Below are 21102 nucleotides of genomic sequence, written 5' to 3'. Positions count from 1 at the left end.
ATGTGTGTGAGTGTATATATACGTATACATATATATACATACATATATATGTGTGTGTGTACATATGTATGTATATACACACATATTACTTTTTGAATGAAAAAGAAACCCTTCATTAAAATGCTCAGTGCCTTGAGAGGAGGTATAAATATGTAAAACTTTAGTTATTTCAAAAATCCTTTATCTCATATTATTACCATTTTCTCTTTCTTTTTACATTTTCATCTTTTCTTTCTCCTTAATTTAGCATATATGATTGTCTCCTTCTTCCCATCTCATCTCGTGTTCTCATCTCTCTTTACTTCTCTTCTACTTTCTTTTCTTTCCCTTTCTTCTTCCCAATTTTCTGTTTTCAATTTCTTCTAAGATCACATCTTAACATTTCTTCCTCTTCACACTATTTTGCCAAAAAACCGTGTACTGTGTTTTTGGAATTTATGAAAAAAAAAATGCTACCAGCTCTTAATATTTTCAAAATGGCTTTACTATTTCCTATATTTTTTTCTTACAATATTTCTTTGTTTAAAATAGAATTGACTTTTTTTCCCCCATGCCTAAATGAATGGCCTTTTTATTTAGAAGTAAAAAATTTCTCAACTGCCCTGTACTCATGTATTTAGTTTATATGTAATTAGGTTTATTTTTTGCCATTGATATTTGATAATAAAGAGAAATCATTAGTATATAACACTCATTGGTGCCTCTGGCTGTATCTATTCATTTATTCATTTGTCAATTAGCCATGTTAATAAACCACTTGTCATTTATTTAAAAAAAACAGCCAACAAGATGATCTGCTAGAGGTATAAAAGTAAAAATGTAATAGGATTTATTCTTTAAAAACTGTCCTCCTTGTAGTTAGCAAATATCAGGTGACACTGGCTTCCTCTAAATACAAAACAAATGGTTTTGTCCACAATTAAGTGCATTTTTATGACTATTCTTAGATTATAGATGCTGAATCTTTGATTAAGGTATATAGAGTTTAAGCATACACATTTTAATTTTTATAACAATATTTGGTATAGCTGCCTTGAAAATATCCTATTTGAATATCTGGAATTTCTTACATTTTAGTGATAGAAGAAACCTCTGAGAACATCTAATTTCCCAAATTCGTATTGTAGAGGATGGCACTTATTTACAAGAGATGTGGTTTGATGTGCCTGCAATTACACACAGAATTCAAAGGACAGTGCAGGAAACAGAAAGTTAGATGGTTCTAATTTCCTCTGATAGAAGTGGACACAATTTCAAGGAAGCAAGTCAGTAGAAAGGCAAAGAATGTGAATGTACAAAGATGAAGGGATGAAAATATTCAAACTTGCAAGATAAAAGTTGTTCCATGTGGCTGGAAAGAAACATTTAAGTTACAAGCAAAGATATATGTATGGGTGATAGGGGCAAGCTGGGGCCAGGTCATAAGTGTCTTATGTTTCATTCTAAGGAGTTTAGATTTAACAAAGTATCAATGATAGGGGCGCCTCGGTGGCTCAGTCTGTTAAGCATCCAACTTCGGCTCAGGTCACCATCTCATGGTTCCTGGGTTCAAGCCCTGCATCAGGCTCTGTGCTGACAGCTCAGAGCCTGAAGCCTGTTTCAGATTCTGTGTCTCCCTCTTTCTCTCTGACCCTCCCCCACTCATGCTCTGTTTCCCTCTGTCTCAAAAATAAACATTAAAAAAAAAATTTAAAGTATCAATGAGAAACCACTGACAATTAAAAAAAAAAAAAAAGAAATTTGTATTCTGGCCATGGAGTCACTGAACTAAAAGTAGAAAAAGCCTCTTGCTAGGGGGGGAAAAAAAAGAAAGGAAAAGAGAAAAACTGGATAAAATAAATAACACTTTTCAAGCATCTGACAATAGTCAGGATAGGACTCTGATCCCTAGAAGAAGGGAAATTAGTGAGATTAATGTAATCGCCCTGGCTTTCTGGCTGGAATCTTTTTCTGAATCTCAGTGCAATGAAGAACAATCCAAGAAGAGTACAGTGGTATCTGAGTCATACTAAAGACAGAGACTGGAGTTCAGAAAGGTTGAAGCTTTGGGAATGTTGAGAAGATGGGCAAATACAATGGATAGGAAGAGGCAAATGGGGACAAAACAAAACAAACAAAACAAAACAGAAATCTTAATAGGGCTGTGGAGGATCATCTGAAGTCCACTGCAGAAAACACCTAGCTGGGCAGACGTAGGAGGATGCTTTGTGAGCTTGGGAGAAGCCAGAGCTCAAAAAGTGCGGGGATATGATAAAAGTTCCAATCAGGCAACATACTAGAATGTTCTCCTAGGAGACAGCCCACAAGAGTCATGCCTTAGTATAGAGCAGCACTAGCCGCATAGCAGAGGTCAACCAAACCCACACTAAAAAAGATATTTTTCAGAGCCTTGAAATGATTACGCTGAACTGCAAAGAGCTTGAACATACGCCAGAACAAAGCCCAACAGTTTCCAAAAGAACAAAATCCAAAGCACTGTAAATATCTTAATGGTCAGAATCCAATAAAACACTACTCGCTTTGTGGGGAAGCTAGAAAATGTGATGCATAACTGGGAAAAAAGCTAGTAAATAGAAACAGACTCAGAAATGACAGGGAGGGAACCTTCTGACAAATACAGTAAACCAGCTATTACATATGTGATTTTGAAAATCAAGCAAAGGTTGAATACAATGTGAATATAAATAGAATATTTTCAAAGGAACTTTATGAACTTAAAATATCTGCAATAAAAACTTCGCTGGAAAATACTGAAAGTAAATTAGACACTACAAAAAATCAGCAAAATTGAAACATTATCAAGAGAAACCTCCAAACACAAAAAGAACAAGAATGGAAGACATGAACAGAGCCTAAGCTAATGTAGGTCATGATCTGTATCTATGATATTTTTAACTGGAGTCTAAAGGAGAGGCATGCAATAAAACATATGATGAAATAATGGTCAAATCCATATAAGATGAAAAGTATAAAATAGCTCAACAAGCCTCAAGCAGGATGTATCCCAATAGAAAAGGTTATTTAAAAAACAAAACAACCTTACATCATCAAAATTAGAAGGACATATTACATCCACACATTACATACATGGTAGCAAAGCCAAGAATTAATGCAAATGTCTCACCAGGGGGAAAAAAAATAGAGCAGTCTTTAAAATTATGATGGAAGAATTCCAGAGAAGGTGGCAGAATAGGACAACCCCAAGCACATCTTGTCCCAGGGATACAACTAGGTAACACTCACATCAGTGTAAATAACCCAGAAAATGCCAAGAAGACTAGCAGAACACAGTCCACAACTAAGGGGACTCTGGCACTGTCTGTGGGAGGGAGGGATGCTGCCATGGCACAGAGGGGAGTGAAGCAGACTATCACATTGGGGAGCCCACATGGGGAAAACAAATCCTCATGACATTTGGCTTTAAAAACCAGAGGGGCTGAATTTCACGAGTTTTTACAACCAACAGTACTCAAAACGTAAAATTTGAAAACTGAGTGCACTCAGGGATCGCCTGGGTGGCTCAGTTGGTTAAACTTTGGACTCATGTTTTAGGCTCAGGTCATGATCTCTTGGTTCTTGAGTTCAAGCCCCACCTCAGCCTTCACACTGACAGCGGGAAGCCTGCTTGGGATTCTCTCTCTGCCCCTCCTCTGCTCATGTGCTCGCTCTCTCTCTCAGTAGATAAACTTAAAAAAATTAAAAAAAAAAAATGAGTGGACTCAGCTCTGGGAGAACGCTGAGAGCAAGAGGAAACTGAGTCCCCACCTTAAAGAGACAGCACAAGAAAGAGTCCACAGAGACACAGCATAGAGGCAGCATACAGAAGGGAGATTTCTTCACTAATCAATCTCATGAGTGTACTGGAGTGGCAGGGATCCTTGAGAGACTTCAGAAACAAAGAAGCTGGTGGGCACCATTTCCTGCCCCCACCTCCCAGCATAAACACATGACCACTTACAGGAACCAGCAGGGTCCAGACACTCGCTATTTGCTAACACTGCACATCCTGCACACCTCCGTACCCTGCACTTCGGATCTGCCCCCTCCAGCCAGGCTGGCCTTAGTCCTAGAAAATGCAGATCCCCCCCTCCCCCAGAGGATAAACACAACCTTACTAACACCACCACCCCTCCCCCATGCACTTTGTGGATCCTTGCCCATGGCAGAGCCAACCCCTCCAACATGCTCTTGGCCAGAACCCATCCAAAAGGTGCCACAAGTCTGGCAGTGTGCAAGGAGCCCTGACAAGGGCCAACAGATCTCCAAAGTAACTCCAGTCCCAGGAACAGGGGAAGATAACCACATACACTACTCCAGCTGTGACCCCAGTAGTGGGCAGGAGACAGAGCGCTGTCCTGACTGAAGGCCCTACCCACCAAGAAAAAGCTTCTCAGGGGACAAACAGGTAAAGCATTCTGCAGTCTGGTTTGACTGTATCTGTGGTAAACACCTGGTCTCACACAACTCAAGCCCAAGGCAGCCCAAGACTGCCCCGCTAACACAAAAGGACCAAGCATTGCCTACAAAAGACAAAGAGAGGCATTGCAGAGGACTGGACTGGTGGAAAAAGTGGCAAGGCACACACAGCACATGTAGGAATCACCCCCGAAGTGCCGGTTCTGCAGAACAGGGGACACTGCACTGAAGGGCGCTACAGGGCCTCGTCTTTGTAAGGCACTACTTTCAAGAGCATGAGACGTAGCTGACTTTCCTAACACACAGAAACAGACGCAAAGATTAAGAGGGAGTATGTCTGAAATGAAAGAACAGGAAAAAAATTACAGCAGGAGACCTCAGTGAGACAGACCCAAATAATACGCTTAATAGAGAATTTAAATTAGTGATCATAAAGAGATCTACTGGACCTGAGTATAGAATGGAGGACATCACTGAGACACTTAACAAAGAGCAAACAGAACAAAGAACACAATCAGATATGAAGAACTTAATAAGTGATATTAAAAATACACTAGATGGAATAAATAGTAGACTAGAGGAAGGAGAAGAATGGATCAGTGACCTGGAAGACAGAGTAACTGAAAGCAATCAGCCTAAGCAGGTGGAGGAAAAAAAAAAGTTATGCAAAATGAGAATAGACTTAACATCAAGCGTAATAGCATTCACATTATTGGGATAAGAGAAGAAGAGAGAGAAAAGGGTGTAGAAAATATATCTGAAGAAATAATAGCTGAAAACTTCCCAACTCTAGGGAAGGATCTGGGAGGCACAGAGAGCCCCCAACAAAATCAACCCAAAGAAGTCCAACCAAGATACACAGTAATTGAAAAGGCAAAAATAGTGATAGAATATTAAAAGCAGCAAGAGAAAAGAAAATAGTTATATACAGAGGAAACCCCATAAAGCTGTCAGGTGATTTTTCAGGTCAGAAAGGAGTGACATGATATATTCAAAATGCTAAAAGGAAAAAAATCTGCAGAAAGAATGCTCAATCCAGGAAGGCTATCATTAAGACTAGAAGGAGACAGGGGTACCTGGGTGGCTTAGTCGGTTAAGTGTCTGACTTTGGCTCAGGTCATGGTCTCACAGTTCACGGGTTTGAGCCCTGCATCGGGCTCTGTGCTGACAGCTCAGAGCCTGGAGCCTGTTTCAGATCCTGTGTCTCCATCTTTTCTCTGCCCCTGCTCCACTCTCATTCTGCCTGCCTGCCTCCCTGTCTGTCTCTCTCTCTCTCTCTCTCTCTCTCAAAATAAATAAACATTAAAAAATAAAAAGACTAGAAGGAGACAGAAGAAGGTTTCCAGGAGCTGGCTATTTGAAAAGATTAATAAAATTGATAATCCTATAGCAGGACTCATCAAAAATATTAAATAAATAATTGAGAAAGAGAGACAGAGAGGACTCAAAGAAAATCAGAAGTGAAAGAGGAGAAATGACAACTAACACCAGAGAAATAAAAAGGATTATAAAGGAATATGAAAGGTTATATACCAACTAATTGGACAACCTAGAAGAAATGGGTAAATTCCTAGAAACATATAACCTCCCCAAACTGTATCATGAAGAAATAGAAAATCTGAACAGACTGAGTACAAGCAATGAAATTTAATCAGTAGTCAAAAAACCTAAAACAAAAATAAGTCCAGGACCAAACGGCTTCACAGGCGAATTCTACCAAACACTTAAAGAACAGATAATAACTATTCCTCTCAAAATATGCTATAAAGCAGAAGAGAAAGGAAAGCTACCAAATTCTATGAGGCCAGCATTACACTGATGCCAAAACTAGATACAGACATTATGAAAAAAGAATTATAGGCCAGTATCTCTGATAAACATAGATGTAAAACTCCTCAGCAAAATACTAGCCAACTGGATCCTACATTAACAACAACAACAAAAAAAATCATTCACCAGAACCAAATGGGTTTTATTCCTGGGATGCATGCGTAATTCAACATTCACAATCCACTCAACATGAATCATCACATCACTAAAATAAAGGATAAAAACCATATGATCATTTCAATAGATGTAGAAAAAACATTTGAAAGGGTACAACATGATGAAACCCTCAACAAACTAGGTTTAGAAGGAACATAAGTGACCATAATAAGGGCCATATATGAAAAAGCCACAGATAACAATATACTTCATGGTGAAAAACTGAGAGCATTTCCCCTAAGGTGAGGAAAAACACAGGGACATCTCACTTTTATTAAACATGATAGTGGAAGTCCAAGCCACAGCAATCAAACAACAAAAAGAAATGAAAAACATCCAATTGGTGAGTAAGAACTATAAAATGTTCACTATTTGCAGATGATATGATACTATATATAGAAAACTCTAAAGAATCCACCAAAAAACTAATGGAATAGATGAATTTGGTAAGGTTGCAGGATACAAAATCAGTATATAGAAATCTGTTGCATTTCTATTCACTAATAATAAAGCAGCAAAGAGAATTTAAACAATCCCATTTACATTTGCACCAAAAATAAGAAAATACCTAGGAATAAAATGAACCAAGGAAGTGAAACATCTGTACTCTGAAAACCATAAAACATTGATGAAAGAAGTTGAAGAGGACACAAAGAAATGGAAACATATTCCATGATCATGTACTGAAAGAACAAATATTGTTAAAATGCCCATACTGCCCAAAAGATCTATAGATTTAATGAAATATCTATCAAAATATGAACAGCATTTTCCAAAGAAATAGAATAATCCTAAAATTTGTATGAAACCACAAAAGACCCCTAACAGTCAAAGCAATCTTGAAAAAGCAAAAGTTGGAGGTATCATGATTTCAGACCTCAAGTTATAGTACAAGCTGTAGTGGTAGTAGCAGTAGTAGTAGTAATAATATAGAGTATTTTATACACACACACACACACACACACACACACATATATAGTATATACATACTGTATGTATAATATACACATACTGTATAATAATTACATACTGGAATATAGTATATGTTCTGTTCCTTTGATCTATGTGTCTATTTTGTGCCAGTACTATATGTATATATGTATATATATGTAAATATATGCACACTATATATGTATTATATACACAGTACTATATGTGATATTATCACTACATATATACCATATATACTATGTACTATATATATGTATACTATATATGCAGTACTATATATTATTATGTATATACTGTAATATACATTACTGTATTACTATACCATATATAGTTATATACTATACTGTAATACATATTACTACCTATATATGATGTATATGCAGTACTATAATATATATAGTACTAGCATATATGCTAGTATAGTATAGTATAATATGTATAGTACTGTATATACTGTAATACATATTACTATACTATATATGTAGTATCAACTATATAGTATATATTATGATATATGTATGTAGTTTATATATATAGTATATATATAGTGTATATATAATATATATACCATGTATATTATATAGAGTACTGTATGTACATAGTATATATATGTAGTAATTATATAACATATATATATAGCACTGTGTATATATAATATAGTATATATAATACATACATAATGTAGTGTGTACATATATACATATATACATATAGTACTAGCACAAAATAGACACACAGAATAGAAAGACCAGAAGTAAACTGACAATTATAGGGTCAATTAATCTTCAATGAAAGAGGCAAGAAAGTGCACTGGGGTAAAGACAGTCTCTTCAACAAATGATGTTGGGAAGACTGGACAGCTGCATGCAAAAGAATGAATCTGGACCATTTTTTTACACCATACACAAAAATAAACACAAAATAAGGACCTAAATGTAAGACATGAAATCATAAAAATCCTGGAATAGAGCACAGGCAGCAGTAATTTTTCTTACATCAGCTGTAGCAGTAATCTTCTAGATAGTTCTCCTGAGGCAAGGGAAATAAAAGCAAAAATGAACTATTGGGACTACATCAAAATCAAAAGCTTCTGCACAGTGAAGGAAATAATGAACAAAACTAAAAGATATCCTACAGAATGGGAGAAGATATTTTTGAAACAATATATCCAATAAAGGGTTAGCATCCAAAATATATAAATAATTGATACAACACCCCTAAAACAAATAATCAACTTAAAAACTGGACAGAAGACATGAACAAACATTTCTCCAAAGATATACAGATGGCCAACAGACACATGAAAAGATGCTCAATATCACTCATTATCAGGGAAATGCAAATCAAAACCACAATGAAATATCACTTCACTCTTATCAGAATGGTTAAAATCAACACCACAGGAAACAACAATGTTGGCAATAAAGAGAGAAAATGGAATCCTTGTGCACTATCAGTGGGAATGTAAACTGGTACAGCCACTGTGAAAAGTAGTATGGAAGTTCCTTAAAAAGTTAAAAATATAAGTACCATACAATCCAGTAATCACACTACTGGATATTCACCCAAAGAATACAAAAACACTAATTAGAAAGGCAATATGTACCCCTATGTTTATTGCAGCATCACTTATAATAGCCAAATTATGGAAGCAGCCCAAGTGTTCACTGATAGTTGAATGGATAAAGAAGATGTGAGATACACACACACACACACACACACACACACACACACACACACACACACAGGAATATTGTTCAGCCATAAAAAAGAATACAATCTTGCCATTTGCAACGACATGGGTGTATCTATAGAGTATAATGCTAAGTGAAACAAATCAGAGAAAGACTAATACCATATTATTTCACTCATATATGGAGTTTAAGAAAGAAAACAAATGAACGAAAGGGAAAAAAAAAAAGAGAAACCAAAAATCAGAGTCTAACTACAGACCAGTTTACTCTGGTAAACATGGCTACCAGAGGTGGGGGGTGGGGGATGGGTGAAATAAGTGAAGGAGATTAACAATACACTTATGATGAGCACTGAAGTAATGTATAGAACTGTTGAATCACAGGGCGCCTGGGTGGCTGAGTTGGTTAAGCGTTCAACCTCAGCTGAGGTCCTGATCTCACAGTTCGTGGGTTTGAGCCCTGCATTGGGCTCTGTGCTAGCAGCTCAGAGTTTGGAGCCTGCTTTAGATTTTGTCTCCTTCTCTCTGTGCCCCTTCCCTGCTCTCTCTCTTAAAAATAAACACACATTAAAAAAATAAAAAAAGAGGGGCGCCTGGGTGGCTCAGTCGGTTAAGCGTCCAACTTCAGCTCAGGTCACGATCTCACAGTCTGTGAGTTCAAGCCCTGCATCGGGCTCTGGGCTGATGGCTCAGAGCCTGGAGCCTGCTTTGATTCTGTGTCTCCCTCTCTCTCTGCCCCTCCCCCATTCATGCTCTGTCTCTCTCTGTCTCAAAAATAAATAAAAACGTTAAAAAATTTTAAAAAAATAAAATAAAAAAATAAAAAAAATGTTGAATCACTATAACACTGTATATTAAGTGTACTGGAATTAAAGTTAATTAATTAATTAAATGATGCTGAAAAAGAAAACATAATTCTTAACCTGGATAATGATATTAGAAAATAGCTTTCAAAAGTGAAGCCAAAATAAGGAATGGAGAAGAAGAGCTGAGAATGTTTTGTTATGAGACCTGAACTTCTACGTAAGACATAAATCAAAGAATAATTTAGAACACTAATTATAAAATATTTTGAGCCACAGAAAAACACCTGACAATGTGACAAGAAATTTTTGGCTCTAAATTCTTGCTTTGTAAAGAAGGAAATCAATTATCTAAGCTTCTGCCTTAAGTAGGTAGAAAAAGAAGAGCAAATTACATTGAAGGGAGGAATAATAAAAAGTGGAAATAAATGATAAAGTAAATGGACTAGCAGTAGAGAAAATATATGGAAGTAAAGATTGTTTTAAAGATCAATAAAATTGATAAAGTTCTGTACAGTCAACAAAGAAAATGTACATTCTCATCATCCATTTTCATTAACGAAATACATAATGTTAATAACAGATCCTACACACATTAGAATGATAGTAATAGAATATTATAAGAAATCTTAAGGCAGTAAACTTCATATTTTAGATGAAATGGGTCTAAACAGGCAGGGTAAGTACAATATAAAAATATCTCATTATCTATTAAAAAAATTCTTCCCACAAAGAAAATTCCAGTTACCTGCATTGGTGCATTCTGTGCAATATTCAATACATTTATACCAAGCTTACACATAATCTCAGAAAATATAAGGCCAGCATTCCAAATTCCAAATCCAGCATAAACATTATAAGGACAAATAATAATAAAAACAAGGAAGGAAGAAAGGGAGGGAGGGAGGAAGGAAGACCTTTTTAATGAATATAGATGCAAAATTTGCTAACTAAATACCAGCAAGTAAAATCTACCAGTTTGTAAAAGAACATTATGAGTACACTGGGTTTACCTGAAGAATCCATGATTGCTATAATATTCAATAATCAATCAATGTAATTCACCTTATTTTACTGTTAATGCTGAGGATTAGAAGAAAAAATTTGATAAATATGAAAACCAGTAACAATAAATTAATAATAGAAAGAATAGAAATTCCTTCATAAGATGAATTAGAATCTACAAAAATCCTACAACTGACATCATACTTAATATTCAAAGACCGATTGCTTTCCCCCAATATTGGGGAAGAATGTCCACTCTCACCCCTCTATGCATCACTGTATTATTTAGCCAATGAAATAAGGGAAGAAAAGAAATATAAGTAGAAAACTATCTTTCTTTGCCAAAGATATACCTGTAAACAAACCAAACAAAAATATGGAATTGAGACACTTTCACAAAACTTTTAGCAATGAGTGAATTTTTCATGGTTACAGTTATAATACACAAAAATCAACTGTTTTATGAAATACAATGCAATGCAAAATTTGAAAATAGTTCAAAACATTTAAAGTAACAAGAAATCTGACAATATCCAATAATAAATCTAATAAAAATGTGAAAGTCCCCTAAAATGAAAAAAAACAATCATTGCTGGGAGATCTTAAAGGCTCAGTGGATATACATACATACTTATGAATTAGAGGGTTCACTATGTGAAATCTCTCCAATAAATTTATAGATTTAATGTATCAATAAAAATTCCAACAAGTTGCTGATGTTCAAATTCCAACAAGTTGCTGATGTTCTTTTCATGGTTTGTCAACTTGTTTTTTTGATTTTTTATTTTTTACATTGTCTATTTGCCATAGTCTCATTCACTAATTGTTTCTTCTATAGTATCTACTATGCTACTAATCCCACCTACTATTTTTTTCATTTTAGATCTTATAGTTTTTATGAATATCAGATTTTACTGTTTTTAATCTTTAGAATTCTAATTTGTGTCTTATTTTTAAATTTTATTCATATATCCCCTTAAGATCCTCATGCCTATTTTTTTTCACCTTAATAAACACAAGCGATAGAATTATATTCTCTATTTTAATGTTATTTTCAATCCATTATATCATTTGTATTATTTCTATGTTATTTTTATTGACTGGATTTTTTACTCATCGTGGGTAATATTTTCCTGATATTTCCAATAATTTTATATTTTATTTTATTTACTATATTTATTTATATATTATATTTTATTTACTATGCCTGGGCATAGTAAACGTCATCTCATTGGGTCCTAGTTAACTTTGAATTCTTTTAAATATTCTTAAGCAGAGTAGGACCATGATCAGATTTGCATTTTGAAGATGTAAATGTTAATTCCAAGAATAGGGCATGTGGACAAAATTTCACTGAAATAAGAAAGGTCAGTTAGAAAACTTGTAGAACTCTACAAGGAGAAGAATTTTAAAGAGTTTAATCAGTGCCTCACAAATGACAATCACTTAGCAAATGACAATCACTGGATAATTATTTGTTGTGCTGCACTTATTCCTGATCAATACATAGTAGTTAGTTATTTAAATTAACTTTTTTGATTTATAGAGTATTTTATATTGGAAAGCAATTCTATGCTGAAGGAAGCTATCCTGAAGAAGAAGATAGTGAAGTCAGAAATTAAAATGCTTCATATTGATGACTATGGTAAAGTTTTGTGCATGCTATGTTATTTAACAACAATTTTCTATGAATCATAGTTTTACATGTAAATGACTCTCCATCTTTAATATTTTGCTCTTTCTTTAAAAGAACTTCCTTTACAGTTGTCCTTTCCCAAAGATTTTACGGACCGAAACCAGTATGCTCTTCTGTTAATAATGTAAGTATTTCATTTGTTTTTGAAATGAAGGAATATAAAGGTTTTATAATTTTTCATATGCCTCACACGACAGCATTCTGATTAAAAAACAAAAGAAGTCCTATGTGTGTAGTTAACTGGGGCAGCTGTCAGTGGTACGGATTCGTCAAGGACACCACCACTAAATAATATGCAGGGATGTGTAATTTGTTTGTACTTCTTACCTCTCAAATTGAATTTGATGTTACTACTGGGAATAGTGACACATATGGTTTGGTTTATGATATCTGTTTAGCAATTACTCAAGCCCTATGTTCACTTTTTCATTTTGTTTGTTTTCATATATAATATTGGTCTATTGTTTTCCTTCTTTGTGATATTTTTGTCCTATCAAAGTTATGCTGGGTTCATAAAAGCCATTTTTTTGTTATTGGAAGACTGCTTAATATGAGATGTACTCTCTTGACAAATTTTAAGCACACAGTAAAGTACTGTTAACCATAGGCACAGGGTTGCGTAGCACATCTCTAGAACTGACTCCTCTTGCATGACTGAAACTTTATACCCACTGAATAGCAACTCCCCATTTCCCCCTCCCCTGGAAAATACCATTCTACTCTCTGCCTCTAGGAGTTTGATTATTTTAGATGCCTCATGAGAGTGGAATCATGAAGTATTTGACTTTTTGGCTTATTTCACTTAGGTCCTTAATGTCCTTAAGGTGCATCTATGTTGTCATAGTTAGGACCTATGCTCTTTATCAGTTGCTTATGCAACATTGAGGAAACATTTTCTTCCATTGCTGAAACCACAATGCTTATACTTGTATCACTCCTGCCAGTTTTCCTTCCTGGCTTCATAGCCAGCAGGAAGCACCCCCCATGCTCAGAAAACCTTTTAGGTTTTTTCCAACTTGGAATTGAATTCATTCATACTTTCTGTGAGATCATATTTTGACATATAGCATTAGGCACAGAGGCCCATAATATGTAATGGTTGATTAAACTGATATAGATGTAGCATTTCATTCTCAAGAGTTATTATTTTCCTTATTAAGAAACCAGCCAGAATATCGCTATGACAATGCTTAAAATGGTCTGTAATTATATCAGAGCCTTAATAGGAAAAGAGAAATGAAAATAACATTACTTGTTGACTACTTAATATAGAGGGTAAGTATTCAGTCTGTGAAATCAAACCTCCTGGCTTCAAGTTCCAGTTTTGTCATGTATTAGCTGTGTCCTTGAGCAAGTTACTTAACCTCATATAAGACTGAGTTTCTCCAAATATAAAACAAGCATTAAAGTACAGCCTACCTGTTATGTCTTCTTTTTAGATTAAATGAAATACAACATGTAAAGTGTCATGCACATATGATTGTTTTAATTATTTTGATTACAGTTCATTATTTGTATACAGATTGCATTGACTTTATTTAGATTCTTTAATAAATAGAAACAAGTTGTTACTTAATTTTAAGCAGCTAAACACAGAAAATATTATACTTAATATTTTCCCACACTCCAGTATCTATTCCTAATGTTAATGCCTTGACCTCATCTAGTTTGTCATGCCCATCTGGTTCTCCTTTGTCCCTAATAACCAGAAGGCCCTGAAAGTTCTTGGTGGCTTGCTGAGAAGGTTGTTATTTGCTCTTTTATAGGTCTCTTCTCTTTCACTACCTGTTTTCAATCCCTAATTGAATTTCATGTGTGATTTATTGAAAATAAATTTTTAAGGCATTAAAATATTTGAAAGGCATTAAATATTTTAAGGCATTAAAATATATGAAAATATTTAAGGCATTAAAATGAAACAAAAAAGAAAAATATCTTAACCCTGTCTTCTGTCTCAGTCATATCTCCAAAAGGGGCTGTTCTTTTTGTTCACTGTGTGATGGGGATGTGGTTCTCAGGGAAAAGAACCCTACCAGGCATTCTTCTGTGAAGCATGCCTCACTTGTTTACATAGATGTGTAAGAAATTATCCTCACTTGCGTATTCATTGGCTCCAGAATAATGTCACACATAGGGGGAAAAAGTAGACAGAAGTTACAGATTCTCTCTGTAGCCTTGAGTCAGAGAAACTAATGGGCTCGTTTTGGTATCCAATATGAGGTTTAGTCTGAGTGACTTTTTGTTTTTAAGAAGAAATTAGTTTGTAAGAGATTAGCAAAAGACAATTTCTGTGGTTAAAAAGCGATAATCATTTTTTTTTTTTAGAGGCAGGATAGTACAATAAAGTTACTGATTTAAGAGTCAGGTAGCCTGGGTTCAAATCTCAGCTCAAAGATTTACCAATACATTGCTTATGTTTTCTAAGCTTCAGCTTCCTTATAAATAAAAGTTGGGAGATGACAACTTGGGATAATTTATAGAGACACGTCACCATAGTGTTTGGTGGAGGATAAACACTTGCATGTAGTGTTTAATAAACTGAAACCACAAACATAGTTATTTTTGGTTCTAGTAATTTTAATATTTAAAATTATCAGCTTCCACAGATCCACCCCTTCAGACAGTGTCTCTCAGTCTGGGTGCTGCAGGGCCCTGCCTACAGAAAAATGGCAGCACTCAAAGCTTACTAGCCCCCGCCCTCCCTGTGGGTGCCGCAGCCCTGGCAGCATGAAAGTGGCCCCTACAATAGTCAGCACCATTCCACTGTGACTCATGTCCCTGAGAGAGGGAAAGATAAAACACACACACCAGTCAGAGACATAGCAGTGGGCCAGAGGCCGACAACTAGTCTGACTGCATGCCCCACCTGCCAATGAAATCTTCTCAGAGGACAACCAGGGAAAGTGTCCTGCAGTTTGGTGCTAATGTCTTTGGCAAATGCCTGGTCTGACTCAACTCAGGTCCAAGGCATTCCCAGACTGGTCCACTGACACTACAAGGGAGTAATAAACACTGCCCACAACAAGCAAAGAAAGCTATTGCAGATGACTGGGCTGAAGGAAAGAGCAGCTCAGCCACAACAGCAGGGTTCACACATCACACACAGAAGACCTTGCACCAGGGTCTGGTGAACAGCAGACACTATACAGCAGGACACTGAGACCCTCTTCTTCATACAGACATTACTTGCAAGTGCGGATGTGGCTGTCTCCCTTCACACACAAAAACCTACACATAAAGTTATACAAAATGAGGAGACAGGAACATGTCCCAAATAAAAGAATAAGAAAAAAATTACAGCAAGAGACCAAAGCAAAATGGAGATAAGTAATACGTCTCATAGAGAATTTAAAGTAATGATGATAAAGATACTCATCAGACTTGAGAAAAGAGTAGAGAACATTAGTGGGACACTTAATGAGGTAAAAAAAAAAAAAAAAGAACCGATTATGGATAAGGAATACACTAAACTAATTTAAAAATATGCTAGATGTAATAAATAGTAGACTAGATGAAGCAGGATTGGATCAGTGACCTGAAGGACAGAGTAACAGAAAGTAACCAAGCTGAGCACATGAGTGTGTGTGTGTGTGTGTGTGTGTGTGTGTGTGTATTTTTTTTTCAAAAATGAAACTAGACTTAGAGAACTCAACAACACCATCAAATGTAATAATATTTGCTTTATATGGATCACAGAAGGAGAAGAGAAAGAAAAGGAGACAGAAAATTTCAAGAAATAATAGTTGTAAACCTCCCAAATCTGGAGAAAGAAACAGAAATCCAGATCTACTAGGCACAGAGATCCCCCCCCAAAAATCAACCCAAGAAGTCCACACCCAGATACATAGTAATTAAGTTGGGAAAAGTAGTGATAGAGAATTTTAAAAGCAGCAAAAGAAAAGATAGCAGTTACATAAAAAGGAAACATCAAAAGGCTGATAGCTGATTTTTTAGTAGAAATCTGGCAAGCCAAAGGGAGTAGTATGATGTATTCCAAGTGCGGAAAGAGAAAAATCTGCAGCCAAGAATATTCTATCCAGCAAGAAAGGAATAGGAGAGAGAAAGAGTTTTCCAAACGAACGTTAAAGGAATTCATGACCACTAAACCAGTCCTACAAGAAATGTTATAAGGGACTCATTGAGTGGAAAGGAAAGACCATGAGCTAGAGTAAGGAAAGTAGGAAGCACAAAAGCAGTAAAAATAAGTATATTTATAAAAATAAGTCAAGGAACTCACAGGGATGAGGATAAAAGGATGTAAAGTATGATACCATACACCTAAAATGTGCTCAATGTAGACAGCTACATACAGAGATGTTATATACAAATCAAATGGTAACCACAAATAAAAAAACCAGTGATATGCCAAAAAAAACAGAGAAAGGAATCCAAGTATATCACTAAAGAAAACCGAGTTATCATGAGAGAAGAAAGCAAGGGAAGAAAGGAACAGAGAACTATAAATAACCATAAAAAATAATAATAATAGATACCTTCCTATCAGTAATTATATTGAATGTAAATGGATTAAATGCTCCAATCAAAAGATAGAGGGTGAAAAATGAATGAAATAACAAGACCTATCTATATTCTGCATACCAGAGACTCATTTCAGACCTAAAGATACATGCAAGTTGAGAGTGAAGGGATGGGGAAGCATTTGTCATGTAAATGGATGTGAATAAGGAAGGGTAGCAATACTTGTATTGGACAAATAGACTTTAAAACAAAGACTAGCAGAAGACAGAGAAGAGCACTATATTATCATTCAGGGGACAATCCAACAAGAGGATATAGCAATTACAACTATTTATGTACTGAGGGGTGCCTGAGGTCTCAGTGAGTTAAGTCACTCTTGATTGGGCTTAGGTCATGATCTCACTATTGTGAGACACTGTGGAGCCTGCTTAAAATTCTTTCCCACACTCTGCCTGCTTGCACATTTACTCTTTCTCTCATAAAATTTATAAACAAATAAATATGCATCCAATATGGGAGCACCCAAATACAGCAGTTAATAACAAACATAAAGGAAGTAATCAAAAGTGATACAATAGTAGCAGACTTTAACACCCCACTTACATCAATGGACAGATCATCCAAACAGAGTATCAAGAAGGAAACACTGGCTTTGAATAACACATTGGATCAGATAAATCTAATAGATACATTCAGAACATTCCATCCTAAAAAAGCAGAATATACATTCAAGTGCACATGGAATGTTCTCCAGAACAGATAGTAGGCCACAAAATAAGTCTGAACAGATTCAAACAGATTGAAGTCATACCATGTTTCTTTTCTGACCACATATCTATGAAACTATAAATCAACCCCAAGAAAAATTCTTGAAAGAACACAAATACATCGATGTTAAATAAGATGCTACCAAGAAATCAAAGAAAAACATACATGGAGACAAATAAAAAAGAAAAGGATCCAAAATCTTGGGATACAGAGAAAGTCCCTCAAAATACAAGAAAAATATTAAACAACCTAACCTTACACCTAAAGGAGCTAGAAAAAGAACAAACAAAACCCCAAACCAGTAGAAGGAAGGAACTCAGGTTAGAACAGAACAATGAAACTAGGAGCTGATTCCTTGAAAAGACCAAACAATTCTGAAGCATATTTAGCCATATTCATTAAAAAAGAGAGAAACTTAAATAAACAAAACCAGAAAGTAAGGAGGATAAATTACAACTGATACCACAGAAATACAGAGGATTATAAGAATATTATGAAGAATTACATGGCAACAAATTGGACAACCTAGAAGAAATGGGCACATTCCTAGAAACATATAACCTAAACCAAAACTGAAGCAGAAAGCAAGAGAAAATTGAACAGACCAATTACTACCAATGAAATTGAATCAGTAATTAAAGAATTCTCAGCAAACAAAAATCCAAGACCAGATGGGTTAGCAGGGGAATTCTACTAAACATTTAAGGAACAGTTAATACCTTTTCTCCTCAAATTATTCCAAAATAAAAGAGGAAGGAAAATTTACAGACTTATTCTATGAGGCCTGCATTACCCTGATACCAAAACCAGATAAAATAAAGAGAGAGGAAGAGAGAGAGCAAGAGAGAACTACAGGCCAATATCTGTGATGAAAACAGATGCAAAAATCTGCAACAAAATACCAGCAAATTGAATCTAACAATATATTAAAGAAGTCATTCATCAAAATCAAATGGGATTTATTCCCAGGATGCAAGAGTGGTTCAACATTTGCAAATCCATCAATATGATACATCACATCAATAAGACCAAGGATAAAAACCATATGATCATTTTAATAGATGCAGAAAAAGACATTTGGCAAAGTAAACCATCCATTAATGATACTAACCCTCAGAAAAATAGGTTTAGAGGGAATATACCTCAACATAGTAAAGGCCATATATGAATACTCACAGCTAACATTATGGTCAATGATGAAAAACTGAGAGCTTTCTCCCTAAAATCAGGAACAAGACAAGGATGTCCTCTCTTTCCACTTTTATTCAACATAGTACTGAAAATCCTAGTCATAGTAATCAGACAAGAGAAACCAATAAAAAGCATCCAATTTGGTAAAGAAGTAAACTTTCACTATTTGCAATGACATGGTATTATATATAGAAACCCAAAAGACTCCACTAAAAATTACTAGAACTGATAAATGAATTCAGTGACGTTGCTAAATACAAAATCAATGTACAGAAATCTGTTGCATTTCTATACACTAATAATGAAGCAAAAGAATTAGACATTTAAAAAAGCATTCCTAGTTACAATTACACCAACAATAATAAAATCCTTAGGAAAAACTTAAATCAAGGAAGTGAAAGAGCTGTGCTCTGAAAAATATAAAACATTGGTGTCAGAAATAGAAGATAACACAAATAGAAAGATATTCCATGCTCATGGATTAAAAGAACAAATACTGTTAAAATATCTTTACTACCCAAAGCAGTCTACCGATTTAATGAAATCTCCATTGAAATACCATTAGTATTTTTCACAAAACTAGAATGAATAATCCTAAAACTTATGTGGAACTACAAAAGACCATGAATAACCAAAACAGTCTTTAAAAAGCAAAGCAAAGCAAAGCAAAGCTGGAGGCATCACAGTTCCAGACCTCAAGTTATATTACAAAGTTGTAGTAATCAAAACAGTATGGTAATGGCACAAAAGACTGATCAATGGCATAGAAAACACACAAATAAACACACACCTATATGGTCAATTAATCTTCAACAAAGCAGGAAAGAATACCCAAAGGGAAAAAGACAGTCTCTTCAACAAACAGTATTGGGAAACTGGACAGCTTACATGCAAAAGAATGAAACCAGACCATTTTCTTACACCATACACAAAAAGAAACTCAAAATGGATTAAGGGCCTAAATGTGAGACACAAAACCATAAAAATCCTAGAAGAGAACACACACAGGGAAAGTAAGGTAAGTAAGGGAAATAAAAGCAAAAATAAATTACTGGGACTACATCAAAATAAACAGCTTTGCACAGCAAAGGAAAAAAAATCAACAAAACCAAAAATTAACCTATGGAATGGGAGAAGATATTTGCAAACAACATATCTGATAAGGGGTTAGTATCCAAAATATATAAAGAACTGATACAACTCAGCAGTCAGCAAACAAATAATCCAATTAAAAATGGGCAGAAGACATGAGCAGACATCCAAAGAAGACATATAGATGCCCAACAGACACATGAAAAGCTGTTCAACATCACTCATCACCAGGGGAGTGCAAATCAAAACCACAATGAGGTAACACTTCACTCCTATCAGAATGGCTAAAATCAACAACATAAGAAGCAACAGGTGTTGGCAAGGATTTAGAGAAAATGAAATCCTCACACACAGTTGGTAGGAATGCAAATTGGTGCAGCTACCGTGAAAAGCAGTATAGAGGTTCCTCCAAAAACTAAAATAGAGCTACTCTATGATCCAGTACTGTTTTTACCCAAAGAATATAAAAAAATAATTTGAAAGGCAATATGCACCCCTATGTTTACTGCAGCATCATTTACGATAGCCAAATTATGGAAGCAGCTCAAGTTCCATCAACAGATGAATGAATAAATAAGATGTGTATATATATGTGTGTGTGTACACACACACACACACACACACACAGTGAAATATTATTCAGCCATAAAAAGAATGAAATACTGCCATTTTTAACAACATGGATGGAACTAGAGAGGGCAATGCTAAGTGAAATAAGTCAATCAGAGAAGAACAAATACCATATGGTTTCAATCACATGTGAAATGTAAGAAACAAAAAGGGAAAAGTAGACAAACGAAGAAACACACTCTTAACTATTTATACTTACAATTACTTATAGTTATTGAACAGACAGGTAGTTACCAGAGGGGAGGTGAGTGGGAGGATGGGTGAAATAGATGATGGGAACTAAAGAGTACACTTAGCACAATAAGCACTGAGATATGAAATTGTTCAATCATTATATTATATACCTAAAATATAACACTGTATGTTAACTGTACTAGAATTAAAATGAAAAA

The 21102-nt window shown here is 35.1% G+C and overlaps 1 protein-coding gene and 1 long non-coding RNA gene across 4 annotated transcripts in view; one reads left to right on the top strand and one right to left on the bottom strand.

The window, feature by feature from the left end:
* LOC123598831 overlaps positions 1–21102 on the bottom strand; it is a 66172-nt gene that overhangs the window by 2446 nt on the left and 42624 nt on the right. The window lies entirely within an intron of this gene.
* The window catches only part of DPP10 (dipeptidyl peptidase like 10), a 1361034-nt gene that overhangs the window by 1305206 nt on the left and 34726 nt on the right, over positions 1–21102 (top strand). For all 3 annotated transcript variants that reach the window (XM_045479564.1, XM_045479563.1, XM_045479565.1), the window contains exons 18-19: positions 12401–12499; positions 12605–12674. In XM_045479564.1, the coding sequence (XP_045335520.1) occupies positions 12401–12499; positions 12605–12674 (169 nt within the window). The remainder of the gene's footprint in view (positions 1–12400; positions 12500–12604; positions 12675–21102) is intronic.

This window comes from Leopardus geoffroyi, chromosome C1, assembly GCF_018350155.1.
Source record: "Leopardus geoffroyi isolate Oge1 chromosome C1, O.geoffroyi_Oge1_pat1.0, whole genome shotgun sequence".
Taxonomy (NCBI): Eukaryota; Metazoa; Chordata; class Mammalia; order Carnivora; family Felidae; genus Leopardus; species Leopardus geoffroyi.
The sequence above is the reverse complement of the archived record's forward strand: the minus strand, read 5'-3'. Positions and strand labels throughout refer to the sequence as shown.